At 35.6% G+C, this 17,895-nt stretch overlaps 2 protein-coding genes across 2 annotated transcripts in view; one reads left to right on the forward strand and one right to left on the reverse strand.

The window, feature by feature from the left end:
• Positions 1 to 17,895, forward strand: part of TAF11 (TBP-associated factor 11) — a 72,963-nt gene that overhangs the window by 46,086 nt on the left and 8,982 nt on the right. The window contains exon 2 of the mRNA XM_089806535.1: positions 7,459 to 7,546. Within this exon, the coding sequence (XP_089662661.1) occupies positions 7,459 to 7,546 (88 nt within the window). The remainder of the gene's footprint in view (positions 1 to 7,458; positions 7,547 to 17,895) is intronic.
• LOC149535802 (uncharacterized) lies at positions 16,464 to 17,420 on the reverse strand. The gene is made up of 2 exons (XM_089806832.1): positions 17,049 to 17,420; positions 16,464 to 16,941 (listed from the first exon to the last, which is right to left on the reverse strand). The coding sequence occupies exons 1-2, from the start codon at positions 17,376 to 17,378 to the stop codon at positions 16,555 to 16,557; spliced, it is 717 nt and encodes a 238-aa protein (XP_089662958.1). The 5' UTR covers positions 17,379 to 17,420; the 3' UTR covers positions 16,464 to 16,554.

A 17,895-nucleotide genomic window follows, 5' to 3' on the forward strand; every position in this document is an offset into this window, starting at 1 on the left:
CAAGAAATTAGATACATGTTCATAATTTATATGCAAGAAAATGACAAATTTTGGAATAATATAAAAGATTCAAAAGAACATATGAAGATTGAAAGAGAAATGGAAAAATGAAAAAAGTTAAAAAAAAAATAGAACAAAAACAATAGCAAATGGAATAAGATCTTACCTTTTCCAGCCATTGCAAGCTTGCAAATGTCTATGAATGATGCACAAACACTTGAAGAACACCGACAAATCAATCTTCAAACTCCTCCTTGCACAACCGGATACTTGCTCAAAAACTTATGCGCTCTCCCTTGAGACAGAATAACCTGTTTAGAAACAGAAAATGACAATGAGAGGGCACAAAACCAATTAATAACACCTTTTAGGTTTTATGGACACCAAAAAACAGTTTCAAATTGCTCATAAAACTCTTTTCTAGCTGTTCGCGGGGCCCAGTTCGCTATGGGTTCGAACTGGGTTCAAAATTTTCAAAGTGGTTTGCTTGGGTTCGAACCCAGTTTGAACTAGATCGAACCAAGAGTGCAAAAATTGCACCCTGGTCAAACCAAGTTCGAACCGGACCCAAACTTTGAATTGGTTCAAACTTTCTTGGGTCTAGAGGGGGGGGGAGGTACCTGTGCAACTTAGTTTATATTTAAGACATGTAGATTTAAATTGTAGTTGATTCGTCCTTTATAATCATCTTTAAATTCCTTAAGCATATTAAATTTCAGATAAGTGGATTGGGTCATTCATGACATTTTAAACTCGATCATCCTAGATATAGTGAAATATTAAATTGTTTCCATATGAATGTCCAGTTTGTCTTCCTACCTTAGGAGTTAAAGTGTAATCTGGATTAGTTTAAAATTGTGTATATATACTTGATCCATTGCGTTTGGATTATTATATTGTTGACAGTATAAGTGCGTAGAATTTTATAAAGTTGTACATGAAAATCTTCATTGTAGTTGACTGTGTTCCTCAAACAAGCAAAGGCACTAGTCTTTTGAATCATTGAAGTATTATTATTGGATTAATATTTGAAGTCAGAAAATCTATATCTTCCTTCTTACAAGCATCAAATCCATTATTGAAAAATATTATACAAAACATTTATTCAATTCAAACATTCAACATTCAATCTCGTTTTGATTGAGTTTGAAGACCTTGCCAACCGGAGAACTCGCAAAGCTTAAATACACTAGAAAAACTTTGGATCAAGTGATCAGGTTTGGAGTGAAGGTTTACCCGCTTGGGTGTAGTGAAGCTTGAAGTGCAGGGACTTTGAAGTCATTCCCGTTCATTGGCCATAACTGATTGTGGAATCCTATTGGAGAATTGGCAAGCTCTTGGATTTCCAATCTGTGGTTTTGGTTATCAACAGATTGGCGACTCTACTGGGGAAGAGTTGTTCGCAACAAGTGTTGTGAAGTTACCCAAAATTTCAGATTTCGCAGACCAAAATCAGTAACAGGTATATCGATTTGTTTGGAAGCGTACTCTGCTAGAAGTAAGAACCTGAAATCAACAAATTGACATTTTCTTCGAAAGAGGTGGCGACTCTATTCAAAGTTTTAGTTGGTAGCTCTGTTGAGGGAGAAGACTCAGAAGGAAATGGTAGAATAGTTTTTTCAAATGCATTGATCATTTCAGAGAGAGCCTTTTATTCCAGATGGCATCAAGCCATTGGATTTCAGCAAGTTTGATTATGAGCCTAGCAGGTTATCCCCAGAGCTTTCACAACTAGTACCAAAGTTCCATGGAGAATGGGATGAATCAGTAATTCAACATTTGGATGCGTTTTGTACATTCATAGAAGATTATGAGATCGGTTTAGAAGATTAGGTGATGAAGCTATTTGTCAGGACATTGAAGGACAATGTGAGACGAGCATATGTTTCATTACCCACACAATGTATCTCATCTTGGAAAGAACTTGAACAATGGTTCCTATATGAATTTCATGATGCAAGCGAGGAGGATAACATGTGTTATGAACCAGATGAAGTCCAAAGCTGCAGCATGGAAGAGGATCCTAACAAGTCTCCACTTGATGCCTTTTTTAGTTTAGAGGGATTTGAAGGGGAGTCTTCGGCGCATTTGTACGAGGATGGCAAACATTTATCATGAGATACCACCAGCCATAATGCCCCCATACGTGGAATTTATAAAGTTTTTTTTTTGAGTTGGGAGTCTCATCAAGTGACTGTGATTTGAAGGTTCTTTTTCAAATATTGGAAGAAGGTGATGGAGATAAAAAAAGATATGCCAAATTGCTACAAAAGTATGATGTTGTTTCAGTTTTACATGGAGAAGAAGTTTTTGGTCAGTTTGAAGGAGAATTTGCCTATAATGATACACATATGCCAACAAATGACGGTGAATTTATAAATGAGGAAGAGGATTCTCTTAGTGTGGAAGAAATTTCAGATTTGCTAAATATGGAGTATAAGAAACATGTTGAAAGAAACCTTTCAAGTTTTTTCTCTATTCACCACAGTGAGTAAGTTGATGGATCAGTGCATTCTCAAGAGGTACTAGATGAAGGAGATGATAATTCCCAAGAATTGAATAGTGGAGATGAAATAGAATTGCATACAGTGTATGAACAGGAGGAAGTTTCAGAAGCTTATGTCAATGAACATATTAGTCATGTTGACGGTACATTTGATGATCCAGATGAAAACTCTCATGAGGGTATGCCTGATTTCTCTATGTATCCATTGTTTGAAGAGGAAGCAAATGAAGATATGCCCGAGTTCTCTATGTTCTTGAATCCATTATTTGAGGAGGATTTTCCATGCAATCAAGCCCATCAGCATCATGATGAGAATAACAGGCCTAATAATAATGTGGAAGTTGATGAAACTCATAATATGCATTTAGAAGGTGAGACATCTATCAATTTATCCTATGAACCAAAAGTGCATCAAATATGTGATGATGAGGTGGAATTGGCCAGGCACGATGAGGAGGATGTGTTGGAGAATCATTTTGAAAATCTTCCTAGTGTCCTATCTCATCAGATTCCTGATAAAATAGAAGGGATATTTCCTGAATTTGAGTTATTTTCAAAGCCTTTTCGTGAGAAGAAAAAATATCCGGAGTATCGAGATAGGGAAAATTGTGTGCAAGACAATCAAGCAAAAGAGACTTGTTCTGATGCTCTATGACTAGTTGAATTCCTGACTCTAGAGATCCTCCATTCAGCAAACACATCAAGGTGCACTTGATGACTTCTCAGCAGCAAAACAAAAATCACATACCAATGATTCCATTGGTAAAGCAATAGATGTTGTCCATAAGAATGATGCGTCCGATACAACAAGGTTCAAAGTGTTACATGATCAAATTTATCTCTTTGATAGATGAAAGAAGCATGGTTCACTTTTGCGGGGCCTGGGACCACCCAATGTCACCGTGCATCATGTTAATAAAGGATGGATGCTCGGTCTACTCCTCTAGAGATAGCTGGAATCTCATCATGCTCATAGGGAGCATATGTCCCCAGCAAGAGCCAATGATGGAGCCCAAAAATTTGTCAATTAAGGGTCTCCATTTGTGAAATAATATTGGATGCTTGAGAGAACATTGAAAGTAATGATGGTTTGCTTGAAAAACAAAAAATGTTCGAAGATGCAGCAATATGAACAGGGTGTTTGAGTTGGCATTGAGTAGTGGAGTTGCTGGTGGTTTGTGGCGTTACTCATATTGCTGCATTAAAGCATTAACCTGTAAAATGAAGGTGCTTAGTTCCTGCACATGGACTATGGTTTGAGCTATAATGTGATATGATATATTCCTTCACCTTCTGTGTATGTTTCCGGCTCTGTCACTTTTATTTCAGATAAAAAATTGCTTTTTAAAGATTTATATTATTATTCCCTGGGTGCTGATATATTCTGTTGGATCAGACAATAGATGTTAGCTGGGACAGAACATGAGGTGAATGATAATGTTTCTGAGCATTGTAATATAACTTTTAGATTGTAACCAGTATAAATATACCCAGAAGCTACATCTGCTAAAACTGTTCCAGTCAAACTGAAGAAGTTAGTTCTAGAACAATTTGCATTTCTCCTTCATCTGAATGCATATATCTAAATGATCATTGGACCTTGGCATTATAAACCTGTAAAACAACTTCGAACAATCAATGAGGGATGCAAGTGTTTTGAACTTTGACATAATGCTTAAACAATAAACCATTGGAGATGATAGAGAGGTGCAAAACAATTATAACAACAGGAGTGGCATTTTGCACTTACAATTGTACCAAAGCCTTTGTTTGGTCATGTGGGCCCTGTGGGAGACAATTTTCAAATCTTGAATTGTAAGGAACTATTGGAATCCATGGAACCATAGTTTGCAGACTCGGACGCAGAGGCAAGCCCAAAATTTTCAACTTGGCAAAAACTTGCCATATACTCGGACAAAAAATTGGGAAAAACTTGGCAACTCAAGATGTACAAAATCTCTTAAGGAAACATATATTTTTTGTAGAATTCAATTACAAAATGTATTAAATTAGAAATTGACATCTCAACAGAGAAAATGCGTAGTTTTATAGCATTATCATCATGTGAAAAATGCATCTAATCTAATGTTTTCTCTGCATCAATGCTTTTTACCCACATTTTTTTACATCTATAAATATGCGAGAGTTAAACTTGAGAGTACTCATCCAGCAAAAATAATTGAGAGTACTCGGTAACTCTGAGAGTACTTGGAGAGTTTGCAAACTATGCATGGAACAATGAATTTCAATATTACTGGATGTACTGAATAGAGATACGGTGGACTAATTTATAAATCAGATTGATGGATGATAAAACATGACAAGAAGATTGCTCTGTTTATTCTAGAGGTTGAACAAACACCCAGCCTATCTATCAACATATAAATGAATGAAGATAATCAGACTTGTGTGAGTAGCAGGAGGTGTTTCAAATGTCAAAAGGATTTTACTCCATAATGAAGTGAGACAGACATCATGTTCCGGTAATCAACCAGAAATAAATACAATATGGATCTACAGCAAGGAGAAAAGTCATATAATTTGCTGTGCAAGAAACAGTGAAGGATATAACTACCAAGAGTCATAGTTACACATCATACCGATGGTGAGAAAACGGTATTAGGAGTAGCCAAATAATCGACGATGCTTAGTTTTTGGAAAGAACAGATATATTTGTTTAAATGATTACATATACACGGCAACAATAAACATTTATCATCCCTTGCAAAGCTTGGACGATAAGTTTTTAGCATCATCACGTGCTGCAGTAGAGTATGGTTTTGATCAACGAAAGAAGGCTCCATCGTCATGGTCAAAGGCAAAACCGAGAAAGGCAAGCTTCAAATGCTATAAGAGCCAACAATGAAATATTAATATGTGTGTGTAGCATAAGGCAGTAAAACCTGATAGCGGCAGAGATTAATATCAAAAAACTTATCATATATATTGTAGGAGGTTTCGACCATTAACAATAACCATCCACGTCAGATATGGGTGCCATCAAGAGTTTTTATAAGGATCTCACACCAAGTACAAAGTAGAAAGCACAAAGAAGTCTTATAAAGTGATTGCCGGTAATTGAATTAATTAATAATAATTATTTTGCCACAATGTATAAATTAAGAAAGTGGAAAGGTGAGATGAAAGTTAAATTTTTTGAATCATTTTAAAAAGATATATGACTTTTCATTTGAAAAGTCATATCTTCCAAATAAAGAGAGATATATAAGAGGAGAGAATATTTTTATAAACAAAAAGACATTTGAAAAGCAAAAAAGAAGAAGAAAATCATTCATATTCATTTGTATGGAGGGATAAGGAGTTAAAATATGGCTTTGTAATACAAAATGCAAATATAATATTGTAATGGTAAATAAAAAGCCTTTTGTTTATATACAAGGCATGGAGACTTAAACTGCAGTTGATTCGTCCTTTATAATCATTTTAAAATTCCGTAAGCAATTTAAATGTCAGATTAGTGGACTTTGTCATTTATGGCATTTTAAACTCGATCATCCTAGATATAGTGAAATATTAAATTGTTTCCATATGTATGTCTAGTTTGTCTCCCTACCTTAGGAGTTAAAGTGCAATCTGGATTAGTTTAAAATTGCATATATATACTTGATCCGTCATATTTGGATTATTAAATTGTTGATAGTATAAGTGCATAGAATTTGATAAAGTTGTATGTGAAAATCTTCATTGTAGTTGACTTTGTTGCCTGGATAAGGAAAGACACTGGTCTTTTGAATCATTGAAGTATTATTATTGGATTTATATTTGAAGTCAGAAAATCTATATCTTCCTTTTTACAAGCATTAAATCCATTATTGACAAATATTATACAAGACATTCATTCAATTCAAACATTCAATATTCAATCTCATTTTGATTGGGTTTGAAGACCTTGCTAACCGGAGAACTCGCAAAGCTTAAATTCGCTATAGAAAAGCTTCAGATCAAGTGATTAGGTTTGGAGTGAAGGTTTACCTGCCTAGGTGTAGCAAAGCCTGAAGTGTAGGGGGATTGAAGTCATTCCTGTTTGTTGGCCAGAACTGATTGTGGAAACCTATTGGAGAATTGGCAAGCTCTTGGATTTCCAATCTGTGGAAACCATTTTGTTTTAAACTTTGAGAATTTTTGGTACCATGGTTTCATTTTGGTGTGATACACTAGGAAGATGTTAGATTCTATTGCATGGATTGATATATACCTTGAAAAAAGGCTCAAATTTGGCTTCTGAATGGCCTTTTTGAGAAGACTCCAGAAATGAACCAAAGATAGTTATTGATGATGCATCAATCTTCTATATAAGTGATCATGAAATCAAGTGCTCAATTTAGGGTTTCTCAAAATGCAAGTACACTTAGAGGATTCTATAAGAATTTGCAATGAAAAATAGAAGATTTCAGAAAGCACGCTTAAGAAAGTTTGTTAGGAATTGACAAACAAGTACACGTGGAAGATTTCCTAATTGGCAGTCACAAAACCAATGGGAAAAGGGTGAAAAAAGAAACAAATTTTTGCAATAAGCGACATGGTGTTAGTCCATACTCCATACCATCTAATTATATAGCACCCCCCAACACAGAAACTATTTATGTACATTGGATTGTAATACATTAATTATTGATTAGATTTTGTGCAGTTTGTTATGTAATAACCAATATACATAGATAACATGTGTCAGATCCTTATTTTAGTTTACAGTAGCACAGTTTGATTGTCATCTCTTGATTCAGACTTTTTTGATAACTATGCAACAAAATTTCGGTATTCTCAGATTGATAATCTGGGGATATGATTATGATAGTATATACTGATATTAATGGAGCACAATGAGTAGAAAATTTTGCTGCATTTTTTTGTTTTCTGTTCTGAAAATTTCCTTTCCTTTCTTCATAGTGGTGAATTGCTAAGCTATGGTTTGATTTTTTTTACTTTTTCAGGGCTATATTGAAAAAGTTTACACCTGAACAAATGGAAAGATATGAATCTTTTCGAAGGTCTGGGTTTCAAAAAGCAAATATGAGAAGGGTATGTTAGCTTGTTAAGCTATTGAACAAGGGAAATATTGCTAATACAGTAGCTTTTCTTCGCCGTTGCATCCCTTGCGTTTATGCATATGCATATGCATTGATTAGCAAGTGGTACTTTTTGATGATATTTTAGTAATCATGTAACAATATTAAATAAGTTTGCAAAACCATATTTTGGTCTTGGTATGGAATGTAGGAGACTTCTGATAGACAGTCTGTACTTTCTGTAGTAAGAGTTCATTTTTCTTCTTTTCAAGAACTGAATACTCCTTTTAGCCCTTCTACACTTAGATAAATTGGATTGCATATATTCCATAATTTGTTTTGTAGATATTCTTAAAATGATCTCTAAGAAACCTAGATACTACATTATATGATTCATGGATTTATGTCCTTATATTTGTTTTTAAGTTATATGCTATTGAAAAAACCCTTCAATCTTTTAACTTATGCTTTGTGCAACACATTTTGGTTGGCATCTATATCATGTATTGACATTCCAATATGTAACAGTTAAAACTACATGTTCTCATGCATGATAAATGTACTGCATACCATTCTTCAAATCTTGACTACATTTTTGTCGACAATTTTTTTTTCTTATGATAACACAAAACAGTAAGTCCTCACCATTTTTGTTCTCCAAGTTTGTGACTAAATTCAGATTCCTTGTTGCTCTTAGGAACAAGTGCTATGCTTGAAGTTGTAGTCATAATCATACATCCAGCTTGTTTCTTTTGCTTCTTTATTCACCACATTCTCTGCAATTTTACAAGCTAATTGCCTCTTGAGGCCTTCAAGGACATGAACATTGTTTCTAGTATTCAAATTCAAACACTGAAATTTTCTCTTTGCAGTCTGCCATTGATAGATTGCTTTCTCAACAAAATTAACAATCATTCTCCATTTGGCCATGCTGTCTTCTGAAGATGCAATTTCTTCATTTGACATTCAACTGCATTCCTTATCTTCTCAAGGCCATTGACAAACTTACTCCTATTTTACTTCATATTTTTGGTGGAATATTTTTATAGTTCTGCTAGAATTATAGAGCTAACAATAGGTGTTTATGAGAAACTGTGTCAGCCATCAAAATTGTGCTTATATAAGTTACATTGGGATATTCAATATATGTTTTCTTCTTCATTGTGCTGAAACCTGAGAATAGCTTCAAAGTATGCATGAGATTATGATCTTTTGGATTATGTACCAAGCAATGCAAAAGGTTTTTGATTTTGATTTGGTAAGAGTCAGAGCTCAAAGGCTAACATAGGTCCAGAGTGCAGTTTTCTGCAGTATATTTGAGTTCATAGTAGAACCAAGTCCTTTGAGAGTCAATTTCTGTATAGAGTTAGGTATTTGTAATTAGTCTTAGTTTATTTTTCACCATCCATCTGAACACATACATGAACTGCCTTTCCATGCAATGCCTTCATTTGACACTTGATTGTGTTCCTTACCTTCTTGAGGTTTTTGGCAAACTTACAAGATGCTTGAACCTACTGAAAAGTCACGCTAGATGAAAGATCTGCAGATTTTCTTGTTTTCATGTACATTGTATCAGAATAAAATTACCTGTCTGAGCAGGTATAGGTAACAAACAGCCCCTTTCATGGGACCTCTGCTTTATGCAGTTACAATGCCGCTGCTATTGCTAAACTGCTGTTTTTAGCAGTTATAAACCACTAGCTATGAAGACAGCATTGACAGAGACAAGACTGCCATTTGGTTGTTTCACGCAAAATCCCGCTCTTGCGTGGGCTATAACTTTTGTACATTGACTCAAAATTAGGTCTGATGTATATGTAAGTGGGTAAATTTTTGGTAGGAATGCAAATATGTAATAATAATTATAATATTGTACTCTAAATATCTCCATTATCATAAATTTTCCTCATTTATGAGGTCTGAACATTAGTCAACTGTCAAACACCCTTTACAGCTGATTAACTTAAATGACTTGAGAAGTTTCCATGATCTTGGCATAGTAAGAACATTATTCAGGAGTGGAGTTAAATTTGGTTCTTCGGACTCCAAATCTGGTTCATCTGTCTACGAATCTGTTCTCCCTAAGATCTGTTGAGGACAAATTCCTTAATGCTAGTATGCATGACTATTAACAGGAGATGCTTCTCTTTGACTTGTTGCCCATGGTAAAATAGAGTCTGAAAATACAGAACCATCAACATATTTACATTGAAATGCAAGTGGGTGTTTATGTGAAACCTGTTGTGCTGTAAACACACGCCCCATTGCAAATGGGGACTCCTTTTTGTTAAGGAATATGGATTGCAGAGAGAGTGAACAATAATTTTATTATTTATTTATCTCAGACTGATTGATCAATATTCTGAATATGCTGTGAATATGAAACTGTTATCTTAGACCTGCTGTCTCGTATAGTTTCTTAACTCTGTTTGAAAATTGAATACAAACCAATGATAATATCACTGCTGATCTTGACAGTTCTGCAGGGTACTGAAATAGCCGAGACTGTGTTAAAAATTGCAGAGGTAAATGTATGTTTGGAGTGATATTTTCCCAACTTTGATTATGATCTTATAAGAAATCAAGTTACACCCCACGTAGGGGCATGGTCACGTAGGGTCATGTCCCTATGTGGTAACCTTTACTTATTATTAGTAACAGTCCATGTCTTATCGGGACTTATTATAACACTCATAACAAGTATTGGTCTTGACTTAATTTAGTCTTAATGCAATTGCTAGTTTAAAGGGATGTTTGATAGATCGATTTGTTATATCTAAATCATAGTGATATTCAGTTTTGTTTACACACACACACACACATAGACACACACACACACACACGTAGAAGCACACATATTTTTACAATATATAGACATATCATTATGATTTACAGCATAAATCATTCCGACAGATACTATATCATTAACACTCCCTCTTAGCGAGGGAGGATTGAAACATCCCAATCATCTCAACACGATGATCTGAAGTAATATCATTCTTATGATATTTATCACTCTCATATTCTTGTGGTGCGAGTACTAACATCACATCAAGATGCCTATCAACAAGAATATTCATATCCTAGTTATCTGATTTTTGGCACACTCTGGGACAATAATAGAAAGTAGTCTATCAGATAACAACCTTGATCTCAGGTAATACAAAGTAGTCCTCTTTATGACAAGTTTCATGATCTTTGACACACTCGAGGACATCAACTTAATGTAGTCTATCGTGATTTAGTTATCATGATCTCTGACACATTTCGGGTCAACAATTTAATTTAGTCTTATCATAACTTGAGAACAACAAATTTAGTATCATGATCTCTGACAGATTCCGGGTTAGCAACTTAATGTAGTCTATCATGATACGTTTTGTTATCATGATCTCCGACATATTCCGGGGCAACAACCTAATGCAGTCTATCATGACAATAGGTCAAGCTATTGCTAAGATCGTCACCTTACAATCGTAACCTTACAAATACATCAAATAAAAGATCGTCACCTTTCATGACATTTATCCACATATGCAACACAGTAACTCATTTGATATCCACCATGAACCATGCCAGAGGGTGGATCCACCATAGTTGCTCCTAGAGGGTGAAACAAGGGCTTTCACTTCAAACTTCCCTCTCACAGAGAAAAATGTATTACAAGGAATTTTACCTCAAACTTCTCCCTCATTTTGTTGACTTTTTCCGTTCAAGGTTGCTTCTGATGAAATGTCAGACTCACTCGAAATCTGATATCAACCTTCTGACCTCCTCGTACAAGTTTGCCTTTGATGAGGTGTAAGACTCCCTCTTTATATAGAAGGATATTCATAATCTCAATCATAAAGAATATTTGCTTCAAGAGCCTTACTTTATCCAGCATAATCATCAGATGACTAATGAATTCTAGATCACAGCTTCTTTGGAGCTATTGTCATAAGATTGAGTGTGCACAATATTTGGTAGCAGAGTACCAACCTTTTTTTCCTGCAAGAATATCCTTAGACATAAAGGAAAAGATCAAGGGAAATAACTCTTATAGTATGTATAGAATTTACAATTAAGAGATAGACTACAATGAGTAGATAAATGTAATATCCAAAGACAAGAATAATTATCTACACATGAGGGTCCATAGACATTTGAGAATGGAAAATTTCCTTTCTAAATATAGTTCTAGTGGGAATGAAACATTTGTTATTATTCCCCCCCAACATTATGAATTCCCACTTATTCCATTGTTTATAGAGTTTTCAATCACTATCGAGCCTAAATGAGATACAATCATGCATGAATGATATCAATGTCTAATTCTGTTAGTCATCAACCTCTATATTTGAAGTGGCAATCAGATGATTTTAAACCTCATGTAATGCCCTGCTCGGAGTTCCTTGGAACAAGGATTCAATACAAGCCAAGATATATATTTTTTACAAGTATGAATGCAGATGACAACATCATACAGGGATCACAAAGATCACAACGAAAGACTTTACCAACAATCACATCAACCAACGAATCTCCAGACGCCACAACGAAATTGACACACCCAAACTGACGACGAAATCCAAAGACGACATCCGAACACAAAATCTCTGATCTGTCAAAGCATGGAAAATTAACTAAACCCAAAGGGTACTCAAAACACCAAATTGCACTCCTTGAAAACCAGTAGGGATGCCCCTTGTTTTTTTGGACGAAGAAACACAACTGATAGATTTTCGCGCAAGGATGTACTCCTCCGCGTGAGGATGTACAACAAGCCACGTGAGGATCTACCCAATCGCACGAGGACTTGCTTGGCCTAGCAGCCAAAACACCCCAAATTGGTGTTGGGTTTTGTGTGAGGATGCACTATAAACCACACGAGGAAAGCCAACACACCATGCGAGCTTTTGCATTCTTGCGTGAGAAAGTGCAATTTCGCGTGAGGATACAAAATAGAAAGCCAAAAAACATAAAGATAAAAATCTAGGAATAAATTTCCTCCACACTGGGAAATACCGGATCCACAATTGAGGCAAAGACACTCAAACGAAATAATTGAAATAATTGAAAAACGGAAATTGCATCTAACCATCTAACATAACAGTGGAGGGAAATAACTAAAAGCAACATCGCAGTGTACAAAAGCAACATCGCAATGTACTAAAATAACAAAGTAAGTGCATGGTTCCTCCCAACCATAATAGCATCATGAGACCTCGAAGGCCCTAGCCATCCCTCGTGCATAACATCCAAAATTGCCAACTAGATAGTTGGAAGTACCACGGAAGATCGGGCCTCGCAAGTCACTCGACAAAGGTATGTGCACATACTCGTGTGTGGCGCACCACCATCACGAAGATCATAACAAAAGGATTGGATGAGAACAGAAGCAAAATATCACTCAACCAAAAACAACTCAGGAGGACGGATTCTACACGAATCACAAGAACAATAAAATCATACATCATGGACTCACTCAACTGGCCTCAATCCAGGAGTATGGATTCTACACGAATCCCAATGATGCAACAAGACCAAGCATCATGAACTCACTCAACCGGCCTCAATCCGAGAGTATGGATTCTACATGAATCCTAGTGTCCATGAAACAAAAACAAGAGTCCAAAAGAAATAATAACACTAGGTATAAAATCACTCAACCAAACACAAAGTCAGGAGTAGAGATGCGGCACACATCCCAATGCAGCATAAAATGCAACAATGATCTAACTGGCATCCCAACAGATGATCCCGATCCACGACCTACATCATGCCAAGAAAACTCGAGAAAACCGGGCGGCACACAAAATGAGGTAAAAACCCCCCAAAATTGGAAGACTTCGAAATTAAAGCCCATTTGGTCTTAGGGCACAAAAGCCACAAAAATCTGGGTTGACAACCAGATGTTTTTTGTTGACAACCCTAGTATAAGTATCTATAATGGTTGAATTTGAATTTCCTCTACTATATTGTCTCCAGCTAGGAGGGGTACTACAACACTAATCTTCAATGCTGCCAGTATTTTGAATACGTCATCTTTTACTCATCTTTCCTAGCATAGAAGAAAAATATATTTGATATTTGATCTTTCCCTATTATCTTATAATAGTTCTAAATATATTTATATTTCCATCATCACTTAATCCTATTCAATTTAGTCTTACACCATATACAATCTTCATAACTGTAGTTTGATATTGATCGATCTTGATATAATCCCATCATATTGCCCATTAACATAATCAGTGTCATATATTAAGTTCCATCTTTGTAATTTTCATGTTGCAATCAGTATTTTAATATAATCAACTCTTTTACCATCGATTATAATATGTTCTTAATGATCATTTGTCTTAATCATTAATGATGCCTGGTCATGATCGTTGTTGATTGTTCCTATGAAAATAGATTGATTAGAACCAAAGCTATTCACCTGTTGCTAAGTGATGAGTAATTCACTGATGAACTATAATTTCTTCCAATCTCAGTGACATTTGCTTGAACTGATATTCTTCGTGTCTCATCATCAATGTGTCATGCTAATATGTTTTTCACTGACCTAAAGATTTCTGCCAATAATGCTTGGAATTGTTTCTGTCAGTACTCTCAATTTGGCATGTCTACCATTGTTTAATTGGAACATCAATGGGAAACACAACTTCCATCATTAATCATCGATGATTGTTTCCAATATGTTGAGTAAATTTGTTACACAACTTCATAATAAATCATATCAGTGGCTAATGCAATTTCCAAATCAACCGGATCCCACTAGTATTTCAAACTTCAGAAGGGTGGCGTTAAATACAACTTCTTTATTATTGAGTATTAAGAATGCAAAATTTATTGGTTACAAGATATTAAGATGCACTAATAGGATCTCTGATTACTTACGATGTCGATGGCTCCAGAATATTGAATATCCATTCACTGTATTTCAGACATACACCTCATAATTCTTCCAAGCCAATAATTCACCGAATTTCCATGGGTGTCCAACGTTATAACTTTGGTGCTAAAAAATTGTTTGAATTCACATGACAGGGTGTTTATTCCCTTCATGCTATGTCTATCATCCCGATTACATGGCAATTCATTTGATTTGGCACTAAACCTCTCACTCAAAATTTCCCATCGATTCTTCCAATCCTACGTGGCATTAAAGATGTTGAGAGGGTTCAGTGTGCATGTGTTTTATTTGGTCTTCTTTTTCCACTCCACCCGGGATTATTATGATTCCTTCTTATGAAGCATCATCTGTCCAAATACATCTGATGTCTTCGCATATACTTTAGGCTTCTCTGCCCACATGAGAAGGTAATCAACTATACAAATTCTGTCCCCTGAAGCTACCACATGCACTGCTGTCTACCCGCTTCGGTCGGCAAAGTGATCATCACTGAGACGATGTAGCGCATCAATGACATTATAGTGGCCTCCTTTAACAGCTTTGAAGAGGGGTGTTCACTCATCTCTCTATTTTATTTTGGATGCCATTTTTTATGTCGATAAGGGAGTAGCGAAGGTCTCGATGTCCTTTCATAACTGTAGTGTGGAGATGCATTTTACTCATTTCATCTTGTTGGCTACCCATTTATTCTTTTCCTCCTTGCTTGTACATTTTTGGAGCATTAAGTCTATTGACTTCCGTGACTCGTCTTCATACATAGGATGGATGAAACACTCCCATTGCCCTCGCGCGTAGTCCGCTGCCTATCTGCACCAGCTATCCCATAGACCAGAGTGACACTTTGTGCAATTGTTGTACTTACTCGCTTTCTACTTGAATTTTCCGAGAAGGAAACCCATCTACAAAAGAATATTTGGTGCAAAACAGTTGACATAATGGAGACCCCTGGTGGACTTCACATCAACACAACTATGCACACATTTTCTTTGCAAGAAGTCTCAACAGTTGATATCTTGGAAATGATTATCACAGTTGCAAACAATATCAACTATTCCCTGGGCTTCGAGCCTGCTCTGATACCATGCTAAGGAATATGGATTGCAGATAGAGTGAACAATAATTTTATTATTTATTTATCTCAGACCGATTGATCAATATTCTGAATATGCTGTGAATATGAAACTGTTATCTTAGACCACCTGTCTCGTATCGTTTCTTAATTCTGTTTGAGAATGGAATATAAACCAATGATAATATAACTGCTGATCGTGACTGTTCTGTAGGGTACTGAGATTGCTGAGACTGTGGTAATAATTGCAGAGGTAATCATATGTTTGGAGTGATATTTTCCCAACTGCGATTATGACCATCTTATAAGATATCAAGTGTCACCCCACATAGGGGCATGACACTACGTGGCATAGTGCCATGTCCCTACATGGTAACCTTTACTTATTATTAGTTACAGCCCGTGTCTCGTTGGGACTTATTATAACACTTATAACAAGTGGTGGTCTTGACTTAATTTAATCTTAATGCAATTGCTAGTTTAGAGGGATGTTTGATACATCGATTTGTTATATTTAGATCATAATGATATTCAGTTTAGTGTATATATATATATATATATATATATATATATATATATATATATATATATATATATATATATATATATATATATATATATATATATATATATATATAAGCACAACTATATTTACAATATATTATTATCTTAGTTGCCGATTCGTGACACGAATCTGATTCGGGCACGTGAATCGGATCCGTGGATTCGGGATTTTTTTTTTTCCCAATTATGATTCGTGGAGGATTCGTGCATATATATATATATATATATATGCATTATATATACTAAAAAATAAGAGAAATATACATAATTCTAAAACTAAATCATTTCATAGTATGAATCTAGTATACTTGATCAATGACATTGATAATTAATCTATTCTCACGATTATAAAGAAAATCAACACATTCACATTGAATTACTGAAAGTGAAAGCTTGTAACATTCAAAATATAGATCATTAAACTTAAAGTTTATAACATGATTTACTCATAAAAGAGTCAAGAGTCAACACTAAAGTTTTTTATTTAATCATCAAATGGATTTTCAATAAAATCCGCATCAGAGGGGTACTGGTGAGCTGCAAGTGCTGCATCTGTATTAGTAGAGGAACCCAAACCACTAGTAGTAGAGGGGATTGTTAACTCATAATCCTCCTCCTCATCATCCACATCAATCAAAGTGGATCTAGCAAGATCTCGGATGGTCATATCTAAATCAGGAGTCTCGGGTGCTACATCCCAAAGCTTTTCGGGCCCCTTCTTGTACTTAGGATCCTTCCGTGACAACAAGCGCAAATTGTTGTGAATGAACACAAGGTCTTCTGATTTTTTTGGAGCCAACCGGTTGCGTTTGATTGAGTGGATAAAGGAGTAAGTACTCCAATTCCGCTCAGCGGCAGAAGAGCTGGCAACCTAAAGAGAAATTAAAAATTATCAATACAACAATCAAGATAAATAAATTAAATAATAAATTCAAGGAATTGAGAATGCTAACCTTAAGCTTAATTTTACAAACTTACTTGGGATAGGACCTTTATGGCAAGAGGTTGGAGGTACGTGAAGGCTTGCCCATGAAGGTACCACCATTTGATGGCACCCATCCTGCTTTGGTCTGCTATGGCAATAGGGTCGAAATCCTCACCTGAGTTGAAAGCAGCAAATTCACTCCTCACAATTGCCCCAATCTCTGGATCTTGGAATATCTTAGCTAGTGCCCTCTTATACCCATTTGCAACCTCTGCATCTCTAAATGGTGGCACTCTACCTGGAAGGCGAAGTACATCTGCACTATAGTACCTGGGGATAACAAAAGACAATTGAACACTATCAAATATCAATAGCACAAACATTGGATAAAATAAGCACAAACATTTGATAAGAACTACAGTACCTCGGGGATTAGAGCATATGCAAGGAGGTGCAAAGGTGTGGTCATCTTGTTCCATCGATGATGAACAATTTTTTCCACCTTCTTGTAAAGGGTGTCCTCAGGATCATTCTCCCTCCTCTGTATGACCTAAGATATGAAATATGAATAATAATTATAATTAGTGAATATGTCAATTTAAACTTTAGAATCTAGATATCTCTCAAATAAAAAATTGTTGTAAAAGAGCGTAAAACTTACCATTTTAATTTTTTCCAGCATACTATCCATGGAATCATAAATATCCCCAAGACATGGCTCATCACTATCTGCGAAGCGAAACATTGCCATTATTGGATCAGTGATTTCCAACACATAACTCACAAGACCCCACCAATCCTCATCTAGTATCATTCTTCTCACATTTAAAGCCCTTGCTGTATTGGAATTCTTCCAAATGCCCCATTGGGGGCTAATGACCATATGCTTCAATGCTTCTT

This window comes from Cupressus sempervirens, chromosome 10 (genome assembly GCF_028749045.1).
Source record: "Cupressus sempervirens isolate cs-2001-9-10 chromosome 10, ASM2874904v1, whole genome shotgun sequence".
Classification (NCBI taxonomy): domain Eukaryota; kingdom Viridiplantae; phylum Streptophyta; class Pinopsida; order Cupressales; family Cupressaceae; genus Cupressus; species Cupressus sempervirens.